This window comes from Rhineura floridana, chromosome 3, assembly GCF_030035675.1.
Source record: "Rhineura floridana isolate rRhiFlo1 chromosome 3, rRhiFlo1.hap2, whole genome shotgun sequence".
NCBI lineage: Eukaryota > Metazoa > Chordata > Lepidosauria > Squamata > Rhineuridae > Rhineura > Rhineura floridana.
This window is the reverse complement of record NC_084482.1, coordinates 197,234,434-197,261,216: the sequence shown is the minus strand read 5'-3', so window position 1 is coordinate 197,261,216 and position 26,783 is coordinate 197,234,434. Positions and strand designations below refer to the sequence as shown.

Here is a 26,783-nt window from a genome sequence, read left to right as displayed (position 1 = left end):
GCTATATACATATTGTAATATCAGGTCTGGCACTTATGTAGCCAAAATGGTACTATCCACACACAATTTATTTTATTTCATTCTTTTTTCTTAAAGTTGTCATTTTTTCTTTACCTGAAGATCCCAGGGCTGAAAATACATAGACTGATATCACACTCAACTATCTAAGGCTAAAACTGAAAAGAAAGGGAGGGATCAACCTACTTGAAGTACAAAAAATCTTTAGCAGGTTTTAGAGGCAGCAGAAACCCTAGATAGCCCAGTGAGCACCCTCAGCAGCCACAGGACATTGAGTGTCTGTTGTTGGGTGGAGGGGATGTGGAGGAATGGAATGGAGTGTACTGGGAAAAGGTACGGCTGGCTGGTTGGAGCCCTAAGTAGAAGCACTCTACCCTGCAATGTTTTGTTGCAGATCCCACTTGTACTGAAGGGAATATGCTTTTTATTTGAAATCCTGCAGGTCAGAATGCAGGACCTTACCTCACCCCAATGCATTCCAATTACAGTTCCTATGGACAGTAGTTTGATCTTTGGCTATTTGTAGACTTCTAAAAAGTCACTGTGCATGTTACTAGTCACCATGGATTTAATGCACTCCAAAGGGAAATCCAGTGTATTCTTATGGCTGTTGGAATGAACAAATGCATTTCAATCGTCATTCCCTGCCATTTGTTTTAGCAGATGTTCTCAGTTACAAATATTTAGTATGTATTTATTATGCATTCTGTAAGACATATTACAACCAGATTCATTGGAGGATTAAAGCAATCTTTAGAGTCTAAATACTCTTACAGTGTCTTTTTCCTAACAGCCTACTTCAGAAACCAAGATAGGCTATTGCTGGGTCAATTAACGCAATTAATACAACAGAAGAGAAACAATTTCCAGCAATGTGTGCATGAGTGAGCACTGGGTTGGAAGTTGCTACCATCAGCAACATCTCTTGCTTTGACAATAGGGGTGTGTAATTTACAAGTATACAAAAGCATCCCTGTTATCTATGAAGTGCTGATTACAGATATATTTTCACTGTAGCATTTGTGCTTGCTTTTAAGAAATGTGTAATACACTATGGGTTGCTAAAGAAGCACAGGGATAGGGAAGTATGGCCCTCCAGATGGTTTGGACTCCCCCATCAGGGCCAGCCAGTGCTGCCAGTGGTCAGAGATGATGGGAGTTGTAGCCGAGCAACGTCTGGAATGCCATAACTTCCCAATTCCAGATCTAACATATGAATTAGAGGTCAATGGATGGTGCATTGCTAATTTATAAGCTCCCACCCTCTGCAGGTATTTCCAAGAGCTTGCACATGGATGTATACCTCCATAAATGAATGTATATGAAAGAATAACTGGTGGCATCTATAACATCACTATGGACATATGTCCACCCAAACTTTATTTTTAATAAATATTTATAAAAACAACAACACTTTTTTCAAAATAAAATAAACCATCAAACAAAAATTAAGTAAAAATACTTCCTCAGGCCAGGGAAGAATTATGTTACCATTTCTTATTTAGACAAGAGCTAACAGTTGATGGGTTTTTAAAAAATTAGAAGCTGTTAAAAGGTGTTTAAAGTTTTGAAAAGGATTTTATTGTATTTACACTTAAAAGAAAGTGTCCAACTTCTCCTTCCTGTTGTGACTGCCCACCTCATCACAGTCCAATTCCAACCTAGCCAACCTTCTATCTCACCACTGTGAATACATAAACAACATTACATAGACCAGATTGACTGCCAAATTTACAGAAGAAATAGAGTCAGCATGGCCAATGGTCAGGGATGATGGGAGTTGTCCAATATGTGAAGGGCCAGAGGTTCCCCATCCCTGGTCTGTTTGGCCACTGTGAGAACAGGATGTTGGACTAGATGGGCCACTGGCCTGATCCAGCAAGCTCTTATTGTGTCCTTATGTCTACAACCTAGTCAAGTATACACCGTTGATAGTTTGTATATATACATACATGCATCTTGCCAAGGTTTCTGCCATATTCATAAGACTGTTCTTTTGCAGAAATTCTTTCATTATCAACAACAGTTCCTGCTGGGCCAAAGCCTTTTCCCTCCAATGTAAGTCACTCTGACACTATTCTTTCCTAAGTGGCATCTCTATTGTCTCATACAGCTCAGTTCTTCCATAGGCTGGGCAGGAATTCATGTCTCTTGGATAAGATGCTGGGATATAAAAAGAGAAAGGGAATCTGTGATTAAAAGCTGATCTTCACATGACAGAATGAGGATTGGAATCCTAGATCATGCTACTTCGGACTAAAGGAAGCGGGAGAGTCAGTTAGTACTATTTCCCCATATAAAAAATCTCTCTTCATAAAGTAACCTAGCCTATTAGTTTAATTTAAAACTAAGATTGAAGACTAAGTTAAAGCAAATCACATTAATTTCATAATTAGACAATATTTTATAGAAAAGTGGGATATAAATCTTGATGATACATAGTAATTTTGCAGATATTATATCAGCAGTGGGGAACTTCTGGCTCGTGGGCCTAATTAGGCCTGCCCAGCCTCCATCTTTGGCCCACGAGGCTGTCTTGGCCAAGTCATGCCCATCTGCCCTACACTTCATGCCACACATGCAGTGGGACCAAAAAGGAGGTTGCAGGCCCTGTTTATCAGCTAATTGGCAGCACTTACAAAGCTGTGTGCATGGCACCATGTGTACATTATTAGAGAAATTTGGATGTCCAATGATCAATGACCATTGTGAGATATCCAGGCTCAAACTAAGTTTATATTTGTCCCATGTCCTCAAGGATTGCTGTGGAACAAGAGTTTGGTGAATTGAAATGCCTCTTGCCCTATAAGGGCATTAGAGAGAAGAGGCCAGTGGGATAGCAACATATCGTTACTCCAAATCATATAACATCCTATTTTTGTCTGGAAACGGCCATAAATGTATCCAAACAAGTCTAGTGGCTTCATAATATAGCCCTAAATTTAGGACAGGAAGACCCCCCCTTTGCCTTGGGCATTGCATTGCACTGAAATCTATTCTGGGACATTTATTGTCCAAGATAAATTTGATGGCCAAAAATTTTCTGATGGCGAAAATTAGATATTTTTGAGATAAAAACATTATTTCTCACCTGCAAATGCTCAGATGTGAAGAGTACAAGCTTCATTCCCTACTGCACAGGAAAAAGTTTAGAATATTCAAGAGGTTTCTCATCCATGTGGGCTGTCTGATGTCTAAGAAGGGCTGATTTCAAAGAAAAACATTTCCGACACTGTAAGCATTTATATGGTTTCTTCCCTGTATGGACTCTCTGGTGATTTATGAGATACGACTTTCGAGCAAAACATTTCCCACACTGCAAACATTTATATGGTTTTTCTCCTGTATGGACTCTCTGGTGTCTTCCAAAGGCTGAGTAATCAGCAAAACATTTCTCACACTCCAAGCATTTAAAGGGTTTTTCTCCTGTGTGGACTCTTTGGTGCGTTATGTGTTGTGATTTGTAAGCAAAACACTTCCCACACTCCAAACATTTATAGGGTTTCTCTCCTGTGTGGGCTCTTTGGTGCTTCACGAGACTGGATTTCACAGTAAAACACTTCCCACACTCCAAGCATTTATATGGTTTCTTTCCTGTATGGACTCTCACATGTATCATAAGATTTGATTTATGAGCAAAACACTTCCCACACTCCATGCATTTATAGGGTTTTTCTCCTGTGTGGACTCTTTGATGTTCCACAAGACTGGATTTCAGAGAAAAACACTTCCCACACTCCAAGCATTTAAAGGGTTTCTCTCCTGTGTGAACTCTTTTGTGGATCATGAGATGTGATTTCTGAGCAAAACACTTCCCACACTCCAAACATTTATGCGGTTTATCTCCCACATGGACTCTCTCATGGTTAACGAGATGTGACTTCCAAGCAAAACATTTCCCACACTCCAAGCATTTGTATAGTTTTTCTCCTCTGTGGGCTCTTTCATGATTAATAAGATGTGATTTCTGAGCAAAACAGTTCCCGCACTCCACACACTTATATGGTTTCTCAACTGTGTGGCCTCTCTGGTGGAGCATGAGATTTGATTTCCAAGCAAAACACTTCCCACATTGCATGCATTTATATGTTTTCTCACCGGTGTGGACTCTTTGGTGCCCTGTAAATGCTGAAGAATCAGCAAAACATTTCCCACACTCCAGGCATTTAAAAGGTTTCTCTCCAGTGTGGACTCTCTGGTGGATCATGAGATGTGATTTCTGAGCAAAACATTTGCCACAGTCCAAGCATTTAAAGGGTTTCTCTCCTGTGTGGACTCTATGGTGCATTATGAGGTATGATTTCTGAGCAAAACATTTGCCACACTTCAAGCATTTATATGGTTTCTCTCCTGTGTGGATCCGCTGGTGGTTCATGAGTTTGGATTTCTGTGCAAAACATTTGCCACACTCCAAGCATTTAAAGGGTTTCTCTCCTGTGTGGACTCTCTGGTGGAGAATGAGGTCTGATTTCTGAGCAAAACATTTGCCACACTCCAAGCATTTATGGGATTTCTCTCCTGGGCAAACTCTTTTGTGTGTCATAAGATGTGATTTCTGAGTAAGATATTTCCCACACTCCAAGCACTTACATGGTTTCTCTCCTGTGTGGATTCTCTGATGCCTCATTAACTTTGATTTTTCAGCAAAGCATATCCCACACTCCATACATTTATAAGGTTTCTCTCCTGTGTGGACTCTCTGGTGGACCACAAGTGGCCATTTCCAAGCAAAACATTTCCCGCACTCCAAGCATTTGAATGGTTTCACTCCTGTGTGGACTCTCTGGTGCTTCATGAGCTTTGATTTCTGAGCAAAGCATTTCCCACAGTCCAAGCATTTATATGATTTTTCTCTTGCATCTATTTGCTGATGTTTGGCAAGGTTTGATTTCTGAGTAAACTGTAATCCCCACATGGAGTATGAATGTTCTTTCCTGCACTGACCTGCTGGGATAAAGGGCAAATAGAAAAAAATATTTATTTTGGAAGATAGTATAGAAACCTTTTAAGCAGGTTGAAGGAAGAAACTGAGCCATTAATATGGTGGTAATATTGAAATATCCACTCAAGAAGCAGCCGTCAACATCTAGCTCTGTCTTCTCCTTTGATTCCATTATACCAAATACTAACTCATCTCAAAATATTAATATAAAGCAGCTTAAGGATTAGGTGCTATGCAATAATTACATTAGGGAGGCCGTCACAGTGACTTCAGACTAAAAAAGGCAACACAATGCAAAAAAGACATGAAAGGAGAAGGAAAAGGAAAGAGGCAGAGATTTAAAGGTCAACGGAGTGTGAGGTTTATACATTTTCCAATCCTATTTGAACAAGTGCAAGAAGGGAGAGGTGTGAAGGTCAGTAGGCAGTGGGAGCCCAAGAAACAGGGAGGCAAGAGAGACAATGCAGGGCATGAAGAAAAAGCTTTAGCCAACAGGACAGGACTGGCAGGGCAAAGACGACCAGACGACAAGTCCAGATAAATTAGACCTGACAGGTAATGGTGGGCCCTCAGGAGGGACAGATTTTAAAATGAGTAACTGTAACTGGTTATAATAAGGTAATGAAAGTCATTGAATGTAGTGTAAGAAGAGAACAATGTGGGCAAGTGAACACACAGAAATACCCAAAGACGACAGGAGCTAGGATGGAGGAGAGAAGGTAAAGCTGAGGAAAAAAACAGAAAGAAGAGAATAACAGAAGTCAAGCGTGGAACAGAGAAGACAATGAAGCAGGATTTCTGCAGTGTTTATATTCCCCACAGACAGGGATGGGATCTAACAGGCCAGTATCGATTCAGGTTTGTTCTTTGTCTGCCAGCTGCTGCTTTTACCGATCTGTTTTCTTCCCCTCGCAAAAAATATTGATATTAATATCGATATTTTAAAGGAAATATCAATAGTTTGAAAGGAAATATTGATAAAATTATAGTTCTTAACATCAACATATTAGAGGCGGATTGAAAAAAAATAAATCTGTTTTTTAAAATAGTAACGGAAAATTACTACATAAAAATCCGACCTGCAACTATAGTGAATAAGCAAATTAGTGGAAAATTCAGTACCAAATCCAAAGTAGTACTAACAGCAGCATCTTTGCAGATACTGGAGCCAAATCCAGAGGTCAGTACCAGCTCAGGTTTCAAATTTTCTACCTTCTGAGGAACCCTTTTGGCATTGACTTGTTCACACATGGCTTAACAGTTTAATTCAGCCACTTTGGCGAAAGGTTACACAACTTTACCAATGGCTATTTAATAGGTGTCCCCAACTGAAAACTCTCTCTTATCCCCACACTGAACAAAAGGGAAACACATCTTCCTTGATGTGCCTTCCTCAGCAGTTAATGCGAACTGGTTTCCCTCAAAGGACTGAAAACATTTGAAAGTAACTGAACATGGGAAGCCCCATGTGGGAATAACCCCCATGGAGCAACTCTTCTTCCTGCCTCCTTAAGAAAGTGACTGAAGCAGAAGAAGAGTCCCCAACATTTTAAAAGGGTAATTATCAGAATTCCAGAAATCAGTAGGCTTTGGTCAGCTGGTTTATCCTGACTCTTCACCTGAGTCAGCGCTGGAAATCTCAGTTTTGTCCAAGTCCTGAGAATCCGTTACCCATGGCTCTTCCCGTTTTTCCAGCCGGCAGATGAGATCAGGTTTGGCTAATGCAGAACCTTCCAAGGAAAGAAGGGAAAAGAGAATGTCAAAGGATGTGATCAGACTCACAAACTCATCCTATGGCCTCACAAAAAAACCCCAGAAAGCAAGCCACAAAAGTACCTTTCACAACCCTCATCAAATACATAGTTTGGGAGGACACTCATGAAATCCAGCCTGGACATACCCGCTTGGTACTCCTAAAGAGGATCAAGCTAATTATGTTTAATTATTTCCTACAGGGAAATGGTTTCCTCAGTCCCACTTTTTAGAAATACAAGTTTAGATATTTGTCCTTTGTTAATTTTTATATTCCGAGGTGCATGGAACTCCCTGCCACTATAATTCAAGAGTTCCTCAGTGTGACCCTTTTCCGCTGCTACCCATTCTCTTATTTATTTATTAATTATTTTATTATTATTTATTTATTAGATTTATATCCCACCCTTCCTCCCAGTAGGAGCCCAGGGCCGCAATGCTTCAAAAACCTACTGGTAGCGAGGTATGATTAGCTTAGGCATGAGACTGATATTGACCATGGAGACAGGATGAACTACAGTAGGGCCCCACTCATACGGCGGCTTATGTTTCAGACTTCCACCTAAAAGCAAAATTCGCCAAAAAGCGGAACGCCGTCAATAAAATGGTGCTCAACGCCCGAAAAATGCCGTAAAAGCGGAACAAGCACCCTATGAATGGGGCCTTACTCTAATTGAAAGCCGCCGTATTAGCAGAACACTGAAAAGCAGAACGCTGAAAAGTGGGGCCCTACTGTATTCATTAAGATTATTAATGGGATATTTTGTACACAAGGGTTTACTATATGTTAATACTGGCAGGCTGCTGTACTTTATAAAGGGCGTCTCACATTTTCTTAGCTGTCTTCTTGTTTCTTTTTCTTTTTGTAAAGATCTTTATTGGTTTTCAAAATAAAGTAATGTTTATTTCAGAGACAATCAGCAGACATTACAGATCATATTGATATATCTCTTTCACTGACTGAGTATTCAATATATATGAGAGAAAATATAAACAACATCTCTCACCCTCACCTACCCTTCCTCTATTCCCAGAAGTGGTAAAACTTAGAAATTGTATTATTAGTATCATTCATAGCTGCTGAGACCCGTAATACATAAGAATTGTTTGGGTTAACTGTGAAGAAGCTTAACATATATATAATGTTACTTGTTCCAAATACTAGCATAATGGGGTGGTGAGTTTTGATTGTTCTCTTTCCTGTAAACATAGGCTATAAATGGGAATCATACTAAAGCAAATTTGTCTGTTTAAGGGCACCACATGCTGCTCTTAGTTTGTATATCAATTTCTCCATAAAACCAATGTACCAAACCTTATAATACCAATATTGTATTGTAGCGTCATGCAAATCCTTCCAATGTCTTGCTATGGTAAGGCATGCTGCCATAAGCAAGTGCCCCATTAGTGGCTTGACCTTGCTATCCAAATTTGTGTTGGCTAGAAAATTCAAACGTGCTGCCTGTGGTGTCTTGTCCATGGGCCCAGACACGATCAATTGGATCTCGTCAACCACTGAATTCCAAAATGTTTGGACCCACGGACATGACCATCACATGTGGTGATACATCCCAAGATCTGCACATCCTCTCCAGCAGCGTCCCGACAAGTCCGGATTTATCCATGAGAGCCTCACTGGAGTAACGTACTACCTGTGAGCCAATTTCAACATTGACTCATGAAGGTGAATAGAGGCAGAACTAATTAGTGTCCATTGCCAGAATGCCGGCTACTCACTGCCGTCAATGGTGGTATTCCAGTCCCCTTCTGGGGACCTCTGGCTTTTTAAGGCCTTTTTAAAGCCTTCTGGCTCTTTAAGGCCAGAAAGGTCTGAACTTTCCAATGTTAATAACATCAAATACAATTGGAAGATCATGCCTCTTCCTCTATCCCTGTCTTCTCATTTCTAATGTGGAGCAGCTGATCGTTTTGCACCGATAATGCAATCATGGCCCTTGTTTTTCTATTTTTCTTGTTCCAGTCCTGGGGGTTATCTGTTGGGCGCTCTGATTTCAAGACCTCCCACAGATCCTCTTTCACTAGCACCATTTCCATTTTTAAACTACATTGGGGTCCTACAAGTGTTTCTTGACAGTTTCTAAGGACTCAAGGGACACTGTGACTGATACCAGCCTCTGTGGCTTTTACCCCCTGCCAAACTCCTTACACCTCCACCTCAGCCAAATTAGCTCATAGCCCAGTCCAACTACTGGGTACACTCTGCCTTTAACCTCAAAGCTCCTCCAGCTGTACTTCTGGCTGCTTGGTAGTTTAGCTGATTTTAAAAACCCACCTGTATAACCTTCTTTTAGGAAGATATTTACACAGGACAGCCTCTTAGCCTAACACAGCCACCGACTCCCTTTCTCTGATTTTCACTAGCACAGTACAGTTATAACACTGGGGAAGAATAGCTTAATATTCAGGCCTCAGCTATGCACTTTCCCCTTAGCTCAGTGGTTCCCAACCTTTATGAGCACGGGACCCCCTTTATAAGCTGAATTTTTTTTGTGACCCCCTCCCCCCAGGGTGGCAGGTTGGCTGCCAGGAAGGAAGGGGGAAGGCAGACTTTCTTTGCAGGCTTGCTTCTTTTTTCCTTCACAAAAAGCCCTCTCCTTTTATTCTAAGTAAGGGAGCTGTCAGTAGTGGCAGTGCAAGGAGACGGGAATCAGTGATAGTAATTCCTTCTTCTTCCTGGTAGCTCCACTCTCAGTCTCCTTTGGCATCTGTCATGTATTTTATAGGCAGATGCCTGCCCTTAGTGCGCCTGAAAGATGCTCTGGCACTTCAGCAAAAGGCCTCCCCTCTCGTTTGGAGCAAGGGGGAGGTGTCATCTGCAGCACCAGTGGAAAGCAGACAGTGTAGAGGGAGTGAAGACTTTTTTAAAAAATTAATAAATAATTCATTTCTTTACTGTTCACGGCCCCCTCTGGATTACTTTGCGGCCCCTCTGGGGGTCCCGGCCCCCAGGTTGGAAACCACTGCCGTAGCTTTTTCTGTTCTGCCTCACACCTCCCTCATCAACTAACTTTTAGCTTCAACTGCCAATTATTTCCCAACTGACCGTCATTTTTCCAAACTGACAGTTAGCTGCCCATTTTTCACTGACTAGAACCTTCACCCAATCACAGTCTGTTGTTTCCCAGACCAATAAAAATTTATTGACCTGATCCAGGCCCTGTCTGTAAATATTAAAAGTGATAATCTCTCTATTGCGTGCCTTTTAGAACTTGTCACAAAACAGCTACTGCCAAACAGGCCTGCAACATAGTAACAGCACAAGGCCTCAAACTTTGACAGTTACACTTGGATATCATAAGAGGTTGCAGAAATCTTTTACAAAGCAGAAAATATATACAGACATATATACAGCATTTGTTCACATCTCCCACCACTCCCTTACAAACAAGCAGAGCACAGTTTTCCTTTTCAGGATACTGTGTGCTGTGTTCCAATAATTGCAAGGTGGGAACGCTCTTTCCTAGACAATGATTTGCTGTTACATTTGTTTACTGGGCAACCAGAATGATCAAGGGGATGGAGCGACTCCCTTACGAGGAAAGGTTGCAGCATTTGGGGCTTTTTAGTTTAGAGAAAAGGCGGGTCAGAGGAGACATGATAGAAGTGCATAAAATTATGCATGGCATTGAGAAAGTGGATAGAGAAAAGTTCTTCTCCCTCTCTCATAATACTAGAACTCGTGGACATTCAAAGAAGCTGAATGTTGGAAGATTCAGGACAGACAAAAGGAAGTACTTCTTTACTCAGCGCATAGTGAAACTATGGAATTTGCTCCCACAAGACGCAGTAATGGCCACCAGCTTGGATGGCTTTAAAAGAAGATTAGACAAATTCATGGAGGACAGGGCTATCAATGGCTACTAGCCATGATGGCTGTGCTCTGCCACCCTAGTCAGAGGCAGCACGCTTCTGAAAACCAGTTGCCGGAAGCCTCAGGAGGGGAGAGTGTTCTTGCACTCAGGTCCTGCTTGCGGGCTTCCCCCAGGCACCTGGTTGGCCACTGTGAGAACAGGATGCTGGACTAGATGGGCCACTGGCCTGATCCAGCAGGCTCTTCTTATGTTCTTACTTGCTATGTGGCCCACCTTAACACTGAATTCCTGCAGAATGCATGCTTATGTCTGCAGTTTTGTATTGGTATTACTGATGATCTGTAATCCATTTCAATGTATAGTGATCAGGAAGCGTTGTGAATCCCTGATTTCATATGTGTGTTTTTAGGTCATTGTGTCACTTCCAGGTTGTTTTGGGTTACCAGAGATGAGATGCAGACAAGAGATTTGCTTACAAAGAGTTAAAATTTATTGAGTAACTTACACCAAGTAGCCCAATAAAAGTGGAACAGCCACACAGCCCTGCAGAAGCTAGTGTCAGACTGAACACCCCATTGGGGCACACGCAACACTTTTATAGGTTTGAAGCTAACACGTGGTATTTGGCATGATTACATACAATATTGGCATGATTACATACAGAAGTGATATTTTTCATACATCGAACATTACAGCATAACACTGATCTTCAAAAGCCAATTAATTGCTAGAAAACTATATGGAAACCCTGACATTTCTTTGGCAAGCTATATGTCGACTATCTTCACTCCCATTTCTGCTAACGAGCAGGTGCTATACTATTTTGCTATTTGACCGTCCTTTGACTTATCCATCTAGCTGTCCTAACACGCAACTGCTCATTAGCTGTCCCTTGACCCTAGGCTTGAGCCAACTATGAAACACCTTGCTAATAACATATTCTTGAATCTATGCCTAATTGGGCTCCTTTGATGCCTCTCTAACAAGGTGCATTCCCAGCCTTATACTGGGCAGGTCATCATGCCCTTGACTATCTTAGGCCTTCAGGTGCTTATGAAATGCAGGGCCCTGAAAGGGGAATACAAGCCTCCAGGCTCACTAACATTCTAAATCTATGCTTAACATAAGGCTATAATATCTTACTAGGCCTCTACTTGCTTGCTGGAAATATCAGACTGATACAGGGTATACAGTCATCTAAGGCAGGAGTTGGGAATCTTTTTGGCTCCATGGGCCAGATACTTATTAGGATTGGCCTTATGGGCCAAATCAGACAAATGGGTGAGGCTGCTCACCTGTCAAAATCTCTTGTGCTTCCAATACATCTTGAAATTAGGGACTTAAAAGGGGAGAGATTTGCAAAAGCCTTTTCCAAGTCTCCCTGCACTTCCCTTTTAAGTCTGCACAATCAGTGACTTAAAGGAGGGGGGAAACTTGCAAAAGCCTCTTCCATTTCCCCCATCCCACTTTAAATCCCCGATCTCAGAGAATTAAAAGGGAAGCATGGGGAGACTCAGAAAAGGCTCTAAGGCAGCCCCTGCACTCCTATTTAAAGCAGCAGGAGTGCAGGAGCTGTCTTAAGCCTTTGCAAAAGCCTCTTTGAAGTAGCTTGCATGTGAGAGCTGCTTCAAATGGCGTTTGTGTACAGGGATTTAATCCCTGCTCAGCTGATTAGCGGTAATTATATCCTGCTGCCTTGGCTGTGTGAACTTGTTACTTGCTGGGAACGGGACTGCTCAGGTAACGCAAGGTTAAACCCTGTCCTCCTGCCCATCAGCAGATGTCACTAATGATGTCAACTAATGGGCGGGGGGGGTGGTTTGGAGAAAATGGACTAATTTCTAATTGGACCCTCTGGGGGGACATGATTGGCCTGAAGGGCAGAAGTTCCCCCTCCCCCAATCTAAGTCATTACCATTGCTCCTAATTTATAAAAATTATTTAACAAGGCTTCTGCTATTACCAAGTGTTTTGTGTCCACCAATGCAACTTCAGAATAAATGAGTGGATACTCTACAAATGACAGTATAAACCATTTCCCCCTTTCTGCTCAGGTTATGGAATACACAACTCAACATCCAAAAGAATTTTGTTCTAAAAAGGGTAAAGGATTGAAGATATATACCATAGTATAGGCCTTTGTTTCCTTATTAGATAACATCATTTGATGTCACTTGGTCTCATCACTAATCAAGAGTACATCAAGAGCTTCACACTCTATTCCCTTTCTCTCCTTCACTTATACAATAAACTACATTTCCTATGTCAAGGTGAGGTTTCATTACCTTTAAATGTACCACACTTGGCTTACTGGATGACTTTCCAGACTTTACCAATTAAGTACACTCTTAAAATTTTTGTGGTATACCACCAGGACCTTCAGAATCTGGAACACCATTCCCTTCTAATTGCATGAAATCTGTTTCCTTTGGAAGATGTGACACTTCTGTGTGAGATTTTGGATTTGACCATCAGAAATCCATTATTGAAAAATAAAATCTTCAACATTTTGCAACCCAGGACCCTGTTTACATAGAAAGTGTTCTCTGGAGCCAGAATTTGGAGTTTCTGAATTTCCAGGAGCCTCTAACGAGAAAATCAAACTCTTTCTCCCAGATCTACATCAACCTCCCATTACATGTGCACCATCTACACTTTCTCATTCAAATGTTAGCATGACTTGTTTCTCCACAATTAAAGCAGTGCTTGGGTTGCATACCTGACAATTTGTAGCTTGGCTACATATGTTTACATCAGGTGCAGGGAACCTTTGTCCCTCCAGATGTTGCTGAACTACAACTCTGCAATTTTGCAGCCCAGGTTCCTCCTGGAAGGAAGGGTGGGATATAAATTTAATAAATAATAACTCCCATCAGTTCCAGAAAGCATGGCCAATGGCCAGGAATGATGGGAGTTGTTCAGCAACACCTGGAGGAATAAAGGTTCTCCACACCTGGTTTACATTAATACTGATGTCAGAATCCATGATATCCCTTCCTAGAATCATTGGGACTAACTGATCCTCTTTTATGGCAACCTGAGTAGACAAAGGAGGGGGGGGAAGGGTTGCCATGCACCTTGTAGGCCCTTTCATTGGTCCTGTAGGAGGAGGAAGAGCAGGGATGTGAAACTGTTGCCAGCACTGGATTAGTGAACAAACATCTTTGGGTCAGGAGGAGGAGGAGGGAAGGATGCAAAACAAGAAATAATACTAGACTTGAGAGACCCTGGATGAAGTCCCTAAACAGCCCAAAACCTCACTCTGCCTCATGCCTGCTTTGTTCATATATACAGTAAGAGGTGGAAGGATTTTACTTCACTGGTAAAAAGAGCTTGCAGGAAAGGGACACTGAATCTTTTTTGCCCTTCGTGTCTTAACCCTCCCGCTTAGGCCAATGGCCCAGAAATGGAGAAAAGTACCTGGACCAATCAGCTCCAGAGATGTAAAGAGCATGTGGAGGGAAGAGTCTCTCTCTTGCTCCCCTTTTACTGTTACTCTGTACATCTTCTCACTGTACATGAATGGGCCAGATGCATGAACAATAGCTCTGTAATGTCTAAGTCTTCCTTCAGAATAACGTGACATTCATTGTTGTGAGAAGGTATCATACAATGTGAGAAAAAAATGACTGACAAACTCAAGACATTAATAAATACACAAGGTCATTGATTTGCCTAGTGATGGCTGGGAGAACATTAAGGTATCCAGCTCATATAGAATGAGGAACTAATTCCTTACCCAGCGAGGCCACGTTCCCATAGTTCTCCATCATGACATCCCTGTACAAGGCCCTTTGATCTGGATCCAGAAGTGCCCCCTGGCCCTCAGTAAAATATACAGCTACATCTTCAAAGGTCACCGAACTCTGGAAGTACAGAAAGACCCCATCTGAGTCGCCACAGTTCTAGAATCCCTTGCTCCATGGGACAGAAAGTAGCCACCCCAGAGAGAATCTTACTCAGCTCAGTTTAAACACACCTCATCAACCCACATCTACCAATGTATTCTTCTCCAGGCTTGTGGCATGCAGATTAATTTTTTTCTGGCAGAACCCCAAGCACTAAACAGCAGATTGCATGATAAAAATGGCTTCTGGAACGTACCACTTTGGACTGCTGGTGGGAGATTAGAATGCTCCTCCATACAAGATAACAAAATCCTCCCTGCACATAGAAATCTAGCATAGTTGGCACAACTGTTCTAGTCTAGCCTCCTGTGATATGCGCATTTAGTATGTACAGAGAATTTTCTTCAATCGGGAGGGTATTCAAAGTGTGACTGTCCCAGTGCAGGATCAGTTTGGCCATGTGGCCTGTTTCCTGCCTAGACTCCTTTGGATGCCCCACTCCAGCAAGGAGGATCCACACACAGACGCAGGATTTGTATCAGTGTGCCATCCCCAAGGAGATGGCATCCTGTGGGTGGGAAATGGACATTCCCGTGCATCTTGCAAGGTGAATGAGATCTGTGACTCTCCATCCGTTGTCCTGGGGAATCTAGTCTGTGGATCTAGCAGGACCATTCCTCTGCAGTGTCTTTCTGCCACAAGTTCTGGTGAATGTGATTAGTTTAGAGGGCCTCAAAAGAGGTTGAGACAATTCATAGCAACAAGTCTAACAACAACTGTTGCCTAGGATAGCTCTATGTATCCCATAGCCCTCGATGCTGGGGGCCAAGAGCAAGGGAGGGGTCTTGCATTCATACCTCACTCCATCTCCCCACCTCCCACCATCTGATTCTGGAGGGATCTCCTACCCGGCTTGTTTCTTCTGCAACTTGTTGCCTTGTCCTGGATTGAGGAAGCAATCTTGGTTGAAATGCAGGTATCATTCTTCACTCTATAAAGTCAAGGAGGGCAAAGCAAAGGGGGGGCATTTCAACACAGCATTAAGAACATAAGAAGAGCCTGCTGGATCAGGCCAGTGGCCCATCTAGTCCAGCATCCTGTTCTCACAGTGGCCAACCAGGTGCCTCAATGGGAAGCCCACAAGCAGGACCCGAGTGCAAGAACACTCTCCCCTCCTGAGGCTTCCAGCAACTGGTTTTCAGAAGCATGCTGCCTCTGACTAGGGTGGCAGAGCACAGCCATCATGGCTAGTAGCCATTGATAGCCCTGTCCTCCATGAAGCTGTCTAATCTTCTTTTAAAGCCATCCAAGCTGGTGGCCATTACTGCATCTTGTGGGAGCAAATTCCATAGTTTAACTATGCGCTGAGTAAAGATGTACTTCCTTTTGTCTGTCCTGAATCTTCCAACATTCAGCTTCTTTGAATGTCCACGAGTTCTAGTATTATGAGAGAGGGAGAAGAACTTTTCTCTATCCACTTTCTCAATGCCATGCATAATTTTATACACTTCTATCATGTCTCCACTGACCCGCCTTTTCTCTAAACTAAAAAGCCCCAAATGCTGCAACCTTTCCTCGTAAGGGAGTCGCTCCATCCCCTTGATCATTCTGGTTGCCCTCTTCTGAACCTTTTCCAACTCTATAATATCCTTTTTGAGATGAGGCGACCAGAACTGTACACAGTATTCCAAATGCGGCCGCACCATAGATTTATACAATGGCATTATGATATCGGCTGTTTTATTTTCAATACCTTTCCTAATTATCGCTAGCATGGAATTTGCCTTTTTCACAGCTGCCGCACACTGGGTCGACATTTTCATTGTGCTGTCCACTACAACCCCGAGGTCTCTCTCCTGGTCGGTCACCGCCAGTTCAGACCCCATGAGCGTATATGTGAAATTTAGATTTTTTGCTCCAATATGCATAATTTTACACTTGTTTATATTGAATTGCATTTGCCATTTTTCCGCCCATTCATTCAGTTTGGAGAGGTCTTTTTGGAGCTCTTCGCAATCCCTTTTTGTTTTAACAACCCTGAACAATTTAGTGTCGTCAGCAAACTTGGCCACTTCACTGCTCACTCCTAATTCTAGGTCATTAATGAACAAGTTGAAAAGTACAGGTCCCAATACCGATCCTTGAGGGACTCCACTTTCTACAGCCCTCCATTGGGAGAACTGTCCGTTTATTCCTACTCTCTGCTTTCTGCTTCTTAACCAATTCCTTATCCACAAGAGGACCTCTCCTCTTATTCCATGACTGCTAAGCTTCCTCAGAAGCCTTTGGTGAGGTACCTTGTCAAACGTTTTTTGAAAGTCTAAGTACACTATGTCCACTGGATCACCTCTATCTATATGCTTGTTGACACTCTCAAAGAGTTCTAATAGGTTACTGAGACAGGACTTTCTCTTGTAGAAGCCATGCTGGCTCTGCTTCAGCAAGGCTTGTTCTTCTATGTACTTAGTTAATCTAGCTTTAATAATACTTTCTACCAGTTTTCCAGGGACAGAAGTTAAGCTAACTGGCCTGTAATTTCCAGGATCCCCTGTGGATCCCTTTTTGAATATTGGCGTTACATTTGCCACTTTCCAGTCCTCAGGCATGGAGGAGGACCCAAGGGACAAGTTACATATTTTAGTTAGCAGATCAGCAATTTCACATTTGAGTTCTTTGAGAACTCTCGGGTGGATGCCATCCGGGCCCGGTGATTTGTCAGTTTTTATATTGTCCATTCCATCTCAAAAACAGACAAGCTGTTTTGTTATCTTCCTCAGCCCATTGTGAGAAGAAAGGCAGATTCTCCACGGCTTCAGCACCAGGAATCTGCCTTATGCTAAGTTGCACCTCTGGCCCCTCCAGGGCAAAGCTGTTCAGTCAAACTGGCAATGGCTCTCCAAGGTCTCAGGAGTGTATGGGAGTGTTCCCCAGCCCTACTGCTGGAGCTCTTTCCAACTGGAAATTACACCTGGGACCTTCTGTCTGCGAACCTGTGCTCTACCCTTGAGCTCCCCAGTGAAACAGGTAGACTGACTGAGAGAGGCCTTATCTCAGTGGCCAAGCATATGTGTCACGTAAGGAGGATGACCAGATCTATGTCTTACATCCCAAACGAAAAATGATGTTACACTTTACAGTTTTAAAGTAACTTTAAACGTAATTTGCTGCCCAAATGACTCCTCTTCCTCCAGGGGGAGAATTTCACTCCTGAACAGCAACTTTGCTATTCTGCAAGATACACAGAAGCAAAAGAAACTGCATTAGTCCACCAAAACTAAACTGACAACCCTCAGCCAGGCAAAACTGTGATTAGGATGAGCCAAAATGTCATAAAAACAGTGAGCAAGCTTTCAACTTCTCAGTAACTCTTCTAGAACCCTTTTTGATGGCTTCATTCCCTCCAACTACTGGTAACACTAGTAATTTTGAGCTCAAATGGAATCTCTCTCTTTTTTACAAATCTAGTACAGCACCTAAAATTAACCTCCATCTTTGTTCATATAAAGCCTAGCTTCTTTTGACCAGCTTATTGCATGCTTCACTTAAGGATGGAGCCAGATCAGAGTATCGGCTGAATTAATTGCTACTCGATTTTTGAGAATATAAGATCAGTCTGTAACTTCCTCCTTAGGCTGAAACAATAACTGTACGTTTATCCCAGCAGTCCTTTCCCTGGTACAACCTGAAAGCTGTATATCTCAAGCCCGTCATCCCCTCCTACATAATCTTTTAGACTAAAAAGAAATCCTGCAGGCGCCATTTTCCCTCCCCCCTCCCCGCTACTCCCCGCTTTGTTTAACAGCCTGAAGAAGAGTTCTTGAGAACTCGGAAGCTTGCTCATTATTCTGCGATATTTTGCATCAAGGTATTGCCTGACGGTGGATTTTGGATTTTTTTCTGATGAACCAACAACAAGGCTTCTCCTGCCTTAAAAAATGTTCATACAGGCTGATGAAAAGTAAATGCTCATAGCGGTCTGCAGGAAAGAGGAATCAAACCTGGAAGGATGCCTCGTCCGCGCTCGCACACGTCTAAATATATACCCAACCTGAGATAAAATAAAATCATGAAGGGGGGGTAAATAATAAATAATGAGAAATAAACGTAGTTTTTAAAAATCCTACTCACCCACAGCAGAGACCGCCCAGCTCCAACCTAGAGGAAACTAAACCCTGTCAGAGGCAGTCTTGCGTGTTCCCCTCTGGCAGATCTGGGAGGAGAAAGCGAGAGAGTCCCGCCCCTGGTAGAGCGAGGAGGGATCGGGATCGGCGGCTGAGACTGTCCGTCTTTCCACCCGGAACTGCTTGAGATGCTGGATGGATCAAGGAATCGCAACTTCTGCAAACTTCAGCGCCTGATCGCCGAGGGAGACCGGAGCAGCAGGAGCCCAGTCTATCATTATTACAACAAAATCATTTACATCCCACTTTTACTCCAAGGAGGCCTACATGGTTCTCCTCCCTCTCCATTTGATTCTCAAAACAATCCTGTGAGGTAGACTAGGCTGAGAGGCAGTGAGTAGCCCAAGTCACTCAGCAAGCTTCATGGCTGAGTGGGGATTTGAATCCTGGTATCCCACGTCCTAGTCCGCCACTCTAACCACTACACCACCACTGGCTCTCTACACATATTTTTCTCTACACACCTATCCACCCACCCACGATTAGCAGCACTGATGATGCTATATTAATATTTATTTTAATTTTATTATTACTATATATCTCCTCTTTCCTCCAAGGAACTCTAGGTGGACTACATATTTCTCCCCATTTTATCCTCACAACAGCCCTTGGAGGTAGGTTAGGCTGAGAGAGTGACTGGTCAGCTTTAGCTTTATTACTGTTTGGGAAATTGAACCTGGGTCTCCCATGTCCAACAGTGTGGTATTAACCTCTATACCACATTGGTTTTCTCTAAATATAAATGTATACATAAAATATGTATGTAGGTTCAATTTAGCTATTACTGGTAAGAGATTTTGAAACATCTGTCCTGTGTAAAATGGTTTCCTCATCATACCTATGTAGTCTAACAGCGACCTCAGTTCTTCAAACACCCTTCCCCATTTATTTATATACCACCTTTCCTCCAAAGAGCTGGAAGGTGTATGCATGGGGTTCTCCCCACCCTATCTGATATGCACAAAAACCCTGTGAGGTAGGTCAGGCTGATAAGAGTTTGGCTGGTCCAAAGTCACTCAGTGAAACATCTCATAGCTCAGCAGGGGGAAATAAATCTTGGTCTCCCCCATCTTAGTCTGACAGACTGTAACCACTACACTACACTGGCCAAAATGGCACGATCCACGAACGAGGAAGCATCAGGTTGGCTCAGCTGAACCTTGAAGTCTGCAGAAGTACAGAAAGTCTTCAGAAGGTATGGAGGATGAAAAGGACAGCTCTCCTCCCCACCACCAACAAACAGCCCAATAAGGACTGAACGTGTTCAGTGTTGACTTGTCTGTTGCAGGGAGGAGGGCACAGAGGGCATCCACCTTCCAGTGGGGCTTTTGAAGGATAGAAAACGAAGAAAAAGCCTGGTGGGCTTCCACCATCCAGCTCCCAGAAGTGACTCCTCCCTCCCTCGCCCACAGGGGCTTCTAACGAGCCATTTTGCCTTGAGGGGGAGGGGAAGAGCCTTCATCCAGCTCCCAGAGGTTACCCCTCTGTCCTCCTCCACCACAGCGGCTTCTGAAGGACCACCTTGCCCTGAAATGAATAAATAATAGAATGGAGCACCCTCGAAAATGGCATGGCTGGCTAGTTGCCACCTTTAATAACCGCTGTCATGTGGTGTAGTGGTTAAAGTGTTGGACTACGACCTGGGAGACCAGGGTTCGAATCCCCACATAGCCATGAAGCTCACTGGGTGAGCTTGGGCCAATCAGTGCCTCTCAGTCTCAGGCAGTGGTAAACCCACTCTGAATACCGCTTACTATGAAAACCCTATTCATAGGGTCGCCCAGAAGTCAGAATTGACTTGACGGTAGTCCATTTCATATTTCATACCGCAATATTTCGTTGCAGGTCTCACTTGTTCCATCTGTTTCTGATGTTAAGAGTGAGAACCCCATAATCTGTAGCCAAAATGGCACCACTTTTGTACAATGAGGAGGTATCACAAAAGTACAAAAAAACAAATTTAAAAACCCCGATGTGAATTGAGCCTGTTCAGAGGCTATAGAATGCTGCCTGCTTGGCGGGGGGGGGGGATGACAAAAAACTGGGTGGTGATGGAATGGAGCATCTTGCAATGCAGCAAGGCTGGCTAGCTGGATGACACCCTGAATATGAGCTCTCCACGCTGTAGCATTTTGTTGCAGGTTGCACTTTTTTAAAGCCACATTCAGTGCAATCATATATATGTTTACTCAGAGGCATTCTAAATCAGTTGCTGAGGACAGAGAGATCACACAAGTCACCATTCGCTGCTGTTGTCATCCAGCAATGAAATTTGCAGGGAAACTTTCTGGATGTATGGACCCCAAACACGGACTTGTTTACCTAAATAATGGATACTTTGCAAATATGGGCCATTAACTGAATCCCTGACCTTCCCCCCTTCCCATGCTTCCATCCCCACCCCATGTATACAATTATTGCCGTATTTTATTATGTGTCATTGTTAGTATTGTATTTTTTCTGTATAAAAGCATTAAATATTAAAAATCTAATAAAATAACTACATCTTTTAAAAAAAGGTATTAAGGTAGCTATCAAGAGCCAGTGTGGTGTATTGGTTAAGGTGTTGGACTATGACCTGGGAGACCAGGGCTCAAATCCTCACATAGCCATGAAGCTCACTGGGTGACCTTGGGCCAGTCACTGCCTCTCAGCCTCATGAAAACCCTTTTCATAAGGTCGCCATAAGTCGGAATTGACTTGAAGGCGGTACATTTACATTACATTTTTTAAGGCAGCTATCAACCAACTTGAATAAGTACAAAAGGTCTTTAGGGGATTTTAGAAAGAAGGACCCCAAACGGACCAATCAATTTGCTCAGTGGCTACAGAAGACTGGATATTTCTTGTTGAGAGAGGGGAATATTGAAACAAAAGGTGGTAGGAGGAATGGAATGGGGTATCCTGGAAAAGGGCACAGCTGGCTGCCATCTTGAAAAGAAGCACTCCACACTGTAACATTTTGTTTCAGGTCCCATTTGTACTAAAAGGAATATGCTTTTTATTCTGCAGGTCAGAATGCAGGATCCCACCCCACCCTAATGCACTTCAGTGGCCATTCCTTGCCATTTGCTGAACTTCAGGCGCATAACTAAGACTTGCTTGTTCCAGTAGGCATTTTAAGGTATGTTTGGTTTTAATGTTTGGTTTTATGATAATTTTTATGGTTTTATTGCTTCATTTTCTTTCTTTTTTTTGCTTATGTGTACACTGCTTGGGCCCCCTCTAGGATACACACGTAGTGAGGGGATTTGAATGTGTCAAAGAAGCTGAGAGTAATGCTGACAGGAGTCTAGACCAAGAGGCTAGACTCCTAGCAGGGGCACCCAAGGCGGAATGGTCAAAGCTGAGACACCAAACTCTGAATACTTCTTACAATGAAAACTCTATGAACAGAGTATCCAAAATGCAAGACGAGATAGTGCTAGATTATGAGACCCCCAGGTCAGAAGGCACTCACTGAGCTACTGGGGAAGAACAAAGGACAAGTATGAGTAGCACTGTGACTCATGATGCAGATGGGCCAAAGGCAAAAGGAAGCCCAGAGGCTGATGTGCACAGATGTGAAAGGAGAGTCTGGAGTTGTACGACATATAAAATAGGAACATGGAATGTGAGAAGCATGAACCAGGGAAAGAAAGAAATCGCCAAGCAAGAAATAGAATGCATCATTATAGTACTTGGCGTGAGTGAATTAAAATGGATGGGAATGGGACATCTTCAATCAGGCAACTACAAAATATTTTATGCAGGAAATGAGAAATTAGGAAGAAACAGGGTTGCTTTGATAGTGAGAAGTGATGTAGCAAAAGCAATTAGGAGCTATAATGCAAGGTCTGAGTGAGTGATATCAATGAGATTAAACAGGAAACCTATTAACATAGCCATCATCCAAGTCTACGCTCCAGCGGCAAACACAGAAAAGGAATTGGACAGGTTTTACACAGACGTACAAGAAGAAATTGATCACACACCAAAACAAGATGTTCTGATAATCATGGGGGACTGGAATGCAAAAGTAGGGAATAGAGAAGAACTATAAATTCTGGGGAAATGGGGCTTAGGAGATAGAAATGAAGCAGGATAAAGGCTTATTGAATTCTGTGAAGCTAATAATTTGTTTCTTGCAAACACATTTTTTGAGCAACCAAAAAGACTCTACACGTGGACATCACCAAATTGATTACATCAGTACAGATCATGAACTGGTCATATCGAAAATCAGAGTAAAGCTAAAGAAGAACAACAAAGCAATCATCATGCCAAAATACAATTTAAATGACATCCCAGAAGAATATAAAGATCAAATAAGGAACAGATTTGAGGCTGTAAACTTAGTTGACAGAGAACCAGAAGAACTATGGAGTGAAGTCAGAGACATTATCAGGGTAGAATGCAAAAAGACAATACCTCTCATTAAAAAGAGAGAAAGACCTCAATGGATGACTGAAGAAACTCTTAAAATGGTTAAAGAAAGAAGGAAAGCAAAAGCAAAAGAAGACAGAAACACGATCAGAATCCTAAATGCAATAATACAGTGACTATTACGTAGGGACAAAAATAAATATTACAATAGTTATTGTATAGAAATAGAAGAGGACAACAAAAAAGGTAGGACAAGAGCCCTATTCCAAAAGATTAGAAAAATTAAAGGGAAATTTAAACCGAGAGTAGGGATGTTGAATAATCAACAGGGGAACACACTGACTGACCAAGATGAAATAAAAGGAAGATGGAAATAATATACTGAGGAACTCTATAAAAAAGATGCAAGGATGACAAATTCATTCATGGAGGAACTGTATGATTAAGAACCAGAAATTTTAGAATGTGAGGTGAAAGCTGCTCTTAAAATACTTGGAAGAAACAAATCACCAGGAACAGATGGCATACCAATAGAGTTGCTACAAGTTACTGAATCTGTCCAAATTTTGACAAAAATGTGTCAACAAATATGGAAAACTAAGCAATAGTCCACAGACTGGAAGTGTTCAATATATATCCCAATTCCAAAGAAAGGGGATCCCAGGGAATGCAGTAATTATTGAACTATTGCCTTAATATCCCATGCATGTAAAGTAATGGTCAAGATTCTACAACAAAGACTCTTACCATATGTGGAGCGAAAAGTGTCAGATGTCCAAGCTGGATTTAGAAAGGGAATGGTCACCAGAGATCATATTTTATTTATTTATTTAATATATTTGTATGTCGCTTTTGATCAGCAGGTGACCTCAAAGTGGCTTCCATTTTGCAAACATACGGTGGATAATGGAACAGACCAAGGAATTTCAGAAGGATATCACCCTGTGCTTTAGAGATTACAGCAAAGCCTTTGCTTGTGTAGATCATGAAAAACTATGGAATGCTTTAAAAGAAATGGGGGTGCCACAGCATCTGATTGTCTTGATGCACAACCTATACTCTGGACAAGAGGCTACTGTAAAGACAGGATATGGAGAAACCGATTGGTTCCCAACTGGAATGGTGTGAGACAGGGGTGTATTTTATCACCCTATTTGTTTAATCTATATGCAGAACATATCATACGGAAATTGCGATTGGACCAAGATGAAGGAGGTGAGAAAATTGGAGGGAGAAATATCAATAATTTAAGATATGCAGACAATACCATACTACTAGCAGAAACCAGGAATGATTTGAAAGAAATGCTGTTGAAAGTTAAAGAGGAAAGCACAAAAGCAGGACTACAGCTGAACATCAAGAAGACTAAAGTAATAGCAACAGAAGATTTATGTAACTTTAAAGTTAACAGTGAGGGCTTCTCGATTATCAATACCTCGGCACAGTCATTAACCAAAATGGAGACAATAGTCAAGAAATCAGAAGAAGGCTAGGACTGGGAAGGGCAGCTATGAGAGAACCAGAAAAGGTCCTCAAATGCAAAGATGTATCACTGAACACTAAAGTCAGGATCATTCAGACCATGCTATTCCCGATCTCTATCTATGGATATGTCAGGCTGGACAGTGAAAAAAGCAGATAAGAGAAAAATCAACTCCTTTGGAATATGGTGTTGGAGGAGATCTTTGTGCATACCATGGACCGTGAAAAAGACAAATAATTGGGTGTTAGAACAAATTAAACCAGAACTATCACTAGAAGCTAAAATGATGAAACTGAGGTTATCATACTTTGGACACATCATAAGACAGGATTCACTAGAAAAGACAATAATACTGGGGCAAACAGAAGGGAGTAGAAAAAGAGGAAAGCCAAACAAGAGATGGATTGATTCCATAAAGGGAGCCACAGACCTGAACTTACAAGATCTGAACAGGGTGGTTTATAACAGATGATGTTGGAGGTCGCTGATTCATAGGGTCGCCGTAAGTCGTAATCATCTTGAAGGCACATAACAACAACAAACACTGCTTAGGAATGTGAATAATTAAGTAATATAGAAACGTCTTAAATAGATATTGTTTTAGTAGGTATTGTGAATTGTAAATATTTAGCATATATCTATCATACATTCTGTAATAACTACTACAGCCAGATCCATTGTAGGGTTAGATGAAGATTTAAAACTGTCTCTAGATTATATATGTATGTTGTAGTTAATCTTTTTAAAAATTAAAACTGTTAATAGATTTTCTTATAAAAAGCCTGCTTCAGAAACCAGTGCAACGTAGGCTATTGCTGGGTAAGCTGGTCCCAGAGGGACAATCTGCAGCAATGTATGTGTAACTGTTGAGGTGGGACTTGTCACTTTGAGCAGTCACAATACAGGTGTATAATTTACAAGTATACAAAAGGATCCCTGTTAGCCTGTAATCTGTGAAGTGTCGAGTACAGATTATATTCATTATAGCACTTGTGCTTGCTTTTAGTTAATGGTTTCTAAAGCATGTCTCCCCCCCCCCCCAATGTTGCTATAGGATCCATCAGCCTCAGCCACCACAGCCAATGGTCACGGATGATGAGCTGTATTTCAGCAGCACCTGGAAGGCCATCATTTCCCGATTCCAAATTTACACCAAATTGTAAGACATAAATTAAGTTATGGAACTCACTCCCAGAGGAGGCAGTGATGGCCACCAACTTGGAAGGCTTTAAAAGAGGATTAGACAAAATTCAGGGAGCATAAGGGTATCCAAGGCTATGAGCCATGATGGCTATGCTGTGTCTCCATAGACAGAGGCAGTATGCTTCCAAATACCAGTTGTTGGAAACCTCAGGATGGGGAGTGCTCTTGTGCTCAGGTCCTACTTGTGGGTTTCCCACAGGCATCTGGTTGGCCACAGTGAGAATAGGATGCTGGACTAGTTGGGCCATTGGCCTGATCCAGCAGGCTCTTCCTATGTGCTTATAGGGTAATGGATGGGGCACTGCTAATTTATAAGCTCCTACCCACTGCGGTGAGTGTATTGTCTTCATTGAGTAATGGATATATATGAAAGTAGAACTGAAGGCATCTATGACAGCTAGGGTTGCCAGGTTCAGGGCCTGATCCTGATTCTGTATCTTTGGGAGAAGAGAAAGTCAGCCAGGTGCAGGTGTTCTTGCAATACTGTAATGGGAAAAACCACAAGGTGGAATTCTCCCTTCCCCCTGCACAACTTTTAAAGATACAGAAGACCTCTTGGAGGCTGGGCCTGGCAACCAGGAGGTCTTCTGTATCTTTCAAAGTTGTGGAGGGGGAAGGGAGAATTCCACCTTGTGGTTTTTCCCATTACAGTGTTGCAAGAACACCGATACTTGGCTGACTTTCTCTTCTCCTAAAGATACAGGATCAGTCTCAGGCCCTGAACCTGGCAACCCTAATGACAGCACTATGATATTCTGCCCGCCCAAATTGTATCTTTCTTTTTCATCAACTGGATTTTTTTTAAAATAAACATTTTTCATAATCTCAAAAGCACACAACATAATTAAAATACTTCCTCAGGCCATGAAGGAGTTATGTTACTGTTTCATATTTAGAAAAGAATTGACATATGCATGTGTAGTTTGTTAAATGGTAAAACAGACGTCTTTAAGATGCTTTTAAATTTTTGAAAATGATTTTATTGTTTAAAGTTTTGAAAATGATTTTATTGTTTAGCCAATTTCAAAGAGATCTTCTACTCTGAGTAGGACTGACATGAATTTATATGCTGCTATTTTGTTTAAAAAACATCAGAACAGTTTACAATGAATAAAAACGGTAAAAACCATTAAAATACAATTAAAAAAAAGGTCAACC

General features: G+C 42.0%; 2 protein-coding genes across 2 annotated transcripts in view; one reads left to right on the top strand and one right to left on the bottom strand.

The window, feature by feature from the left end:
• The window catches only part of LOC133381018 (galectin-1-like), a 149,763-nt gene that overhangs the window by 16,734 nt on the left and 106,246 nt on the right, over window positions 1-26,783 (top strand). The gene's annotated exons all lie outside the window — the stretch shown is intronic.
• LOC133378856 (zinc finger protein 27-like) overlaps window positions 1,405-26,783 on the bottom strand; it is a 38,989-nt gene continuing 13,610 nt past the window's right edge. The window contains exons 7-11 of the mRNA XM_061613469.1: window positions 15,302-15,379; window positions 14,285-14,411; window positions 6,580-6,690; window positions 3,110-4,965; window positions 1,405-2,181 (exon numbers count right to left, since the gene is read on the bottom strand). Of these exons, the coding sequence (XP_061469453.1) occupies window positions 3,149-4,965; window positions 6,580-6,690; window positions 14,285-14,411; window positions 15,302-15,379 (2,133 nt within the window). The 3' untranslated portion in view covers window positions 1,405-2,181; window positions 3,110-3,148. The remainder of the gene's footprint in view (window positions 2,182-3,109; window positions 4,966-6,579; window positions 6,691-14,284; window positions 14,412-15,301; window positions 15,380-26,783) is intronic.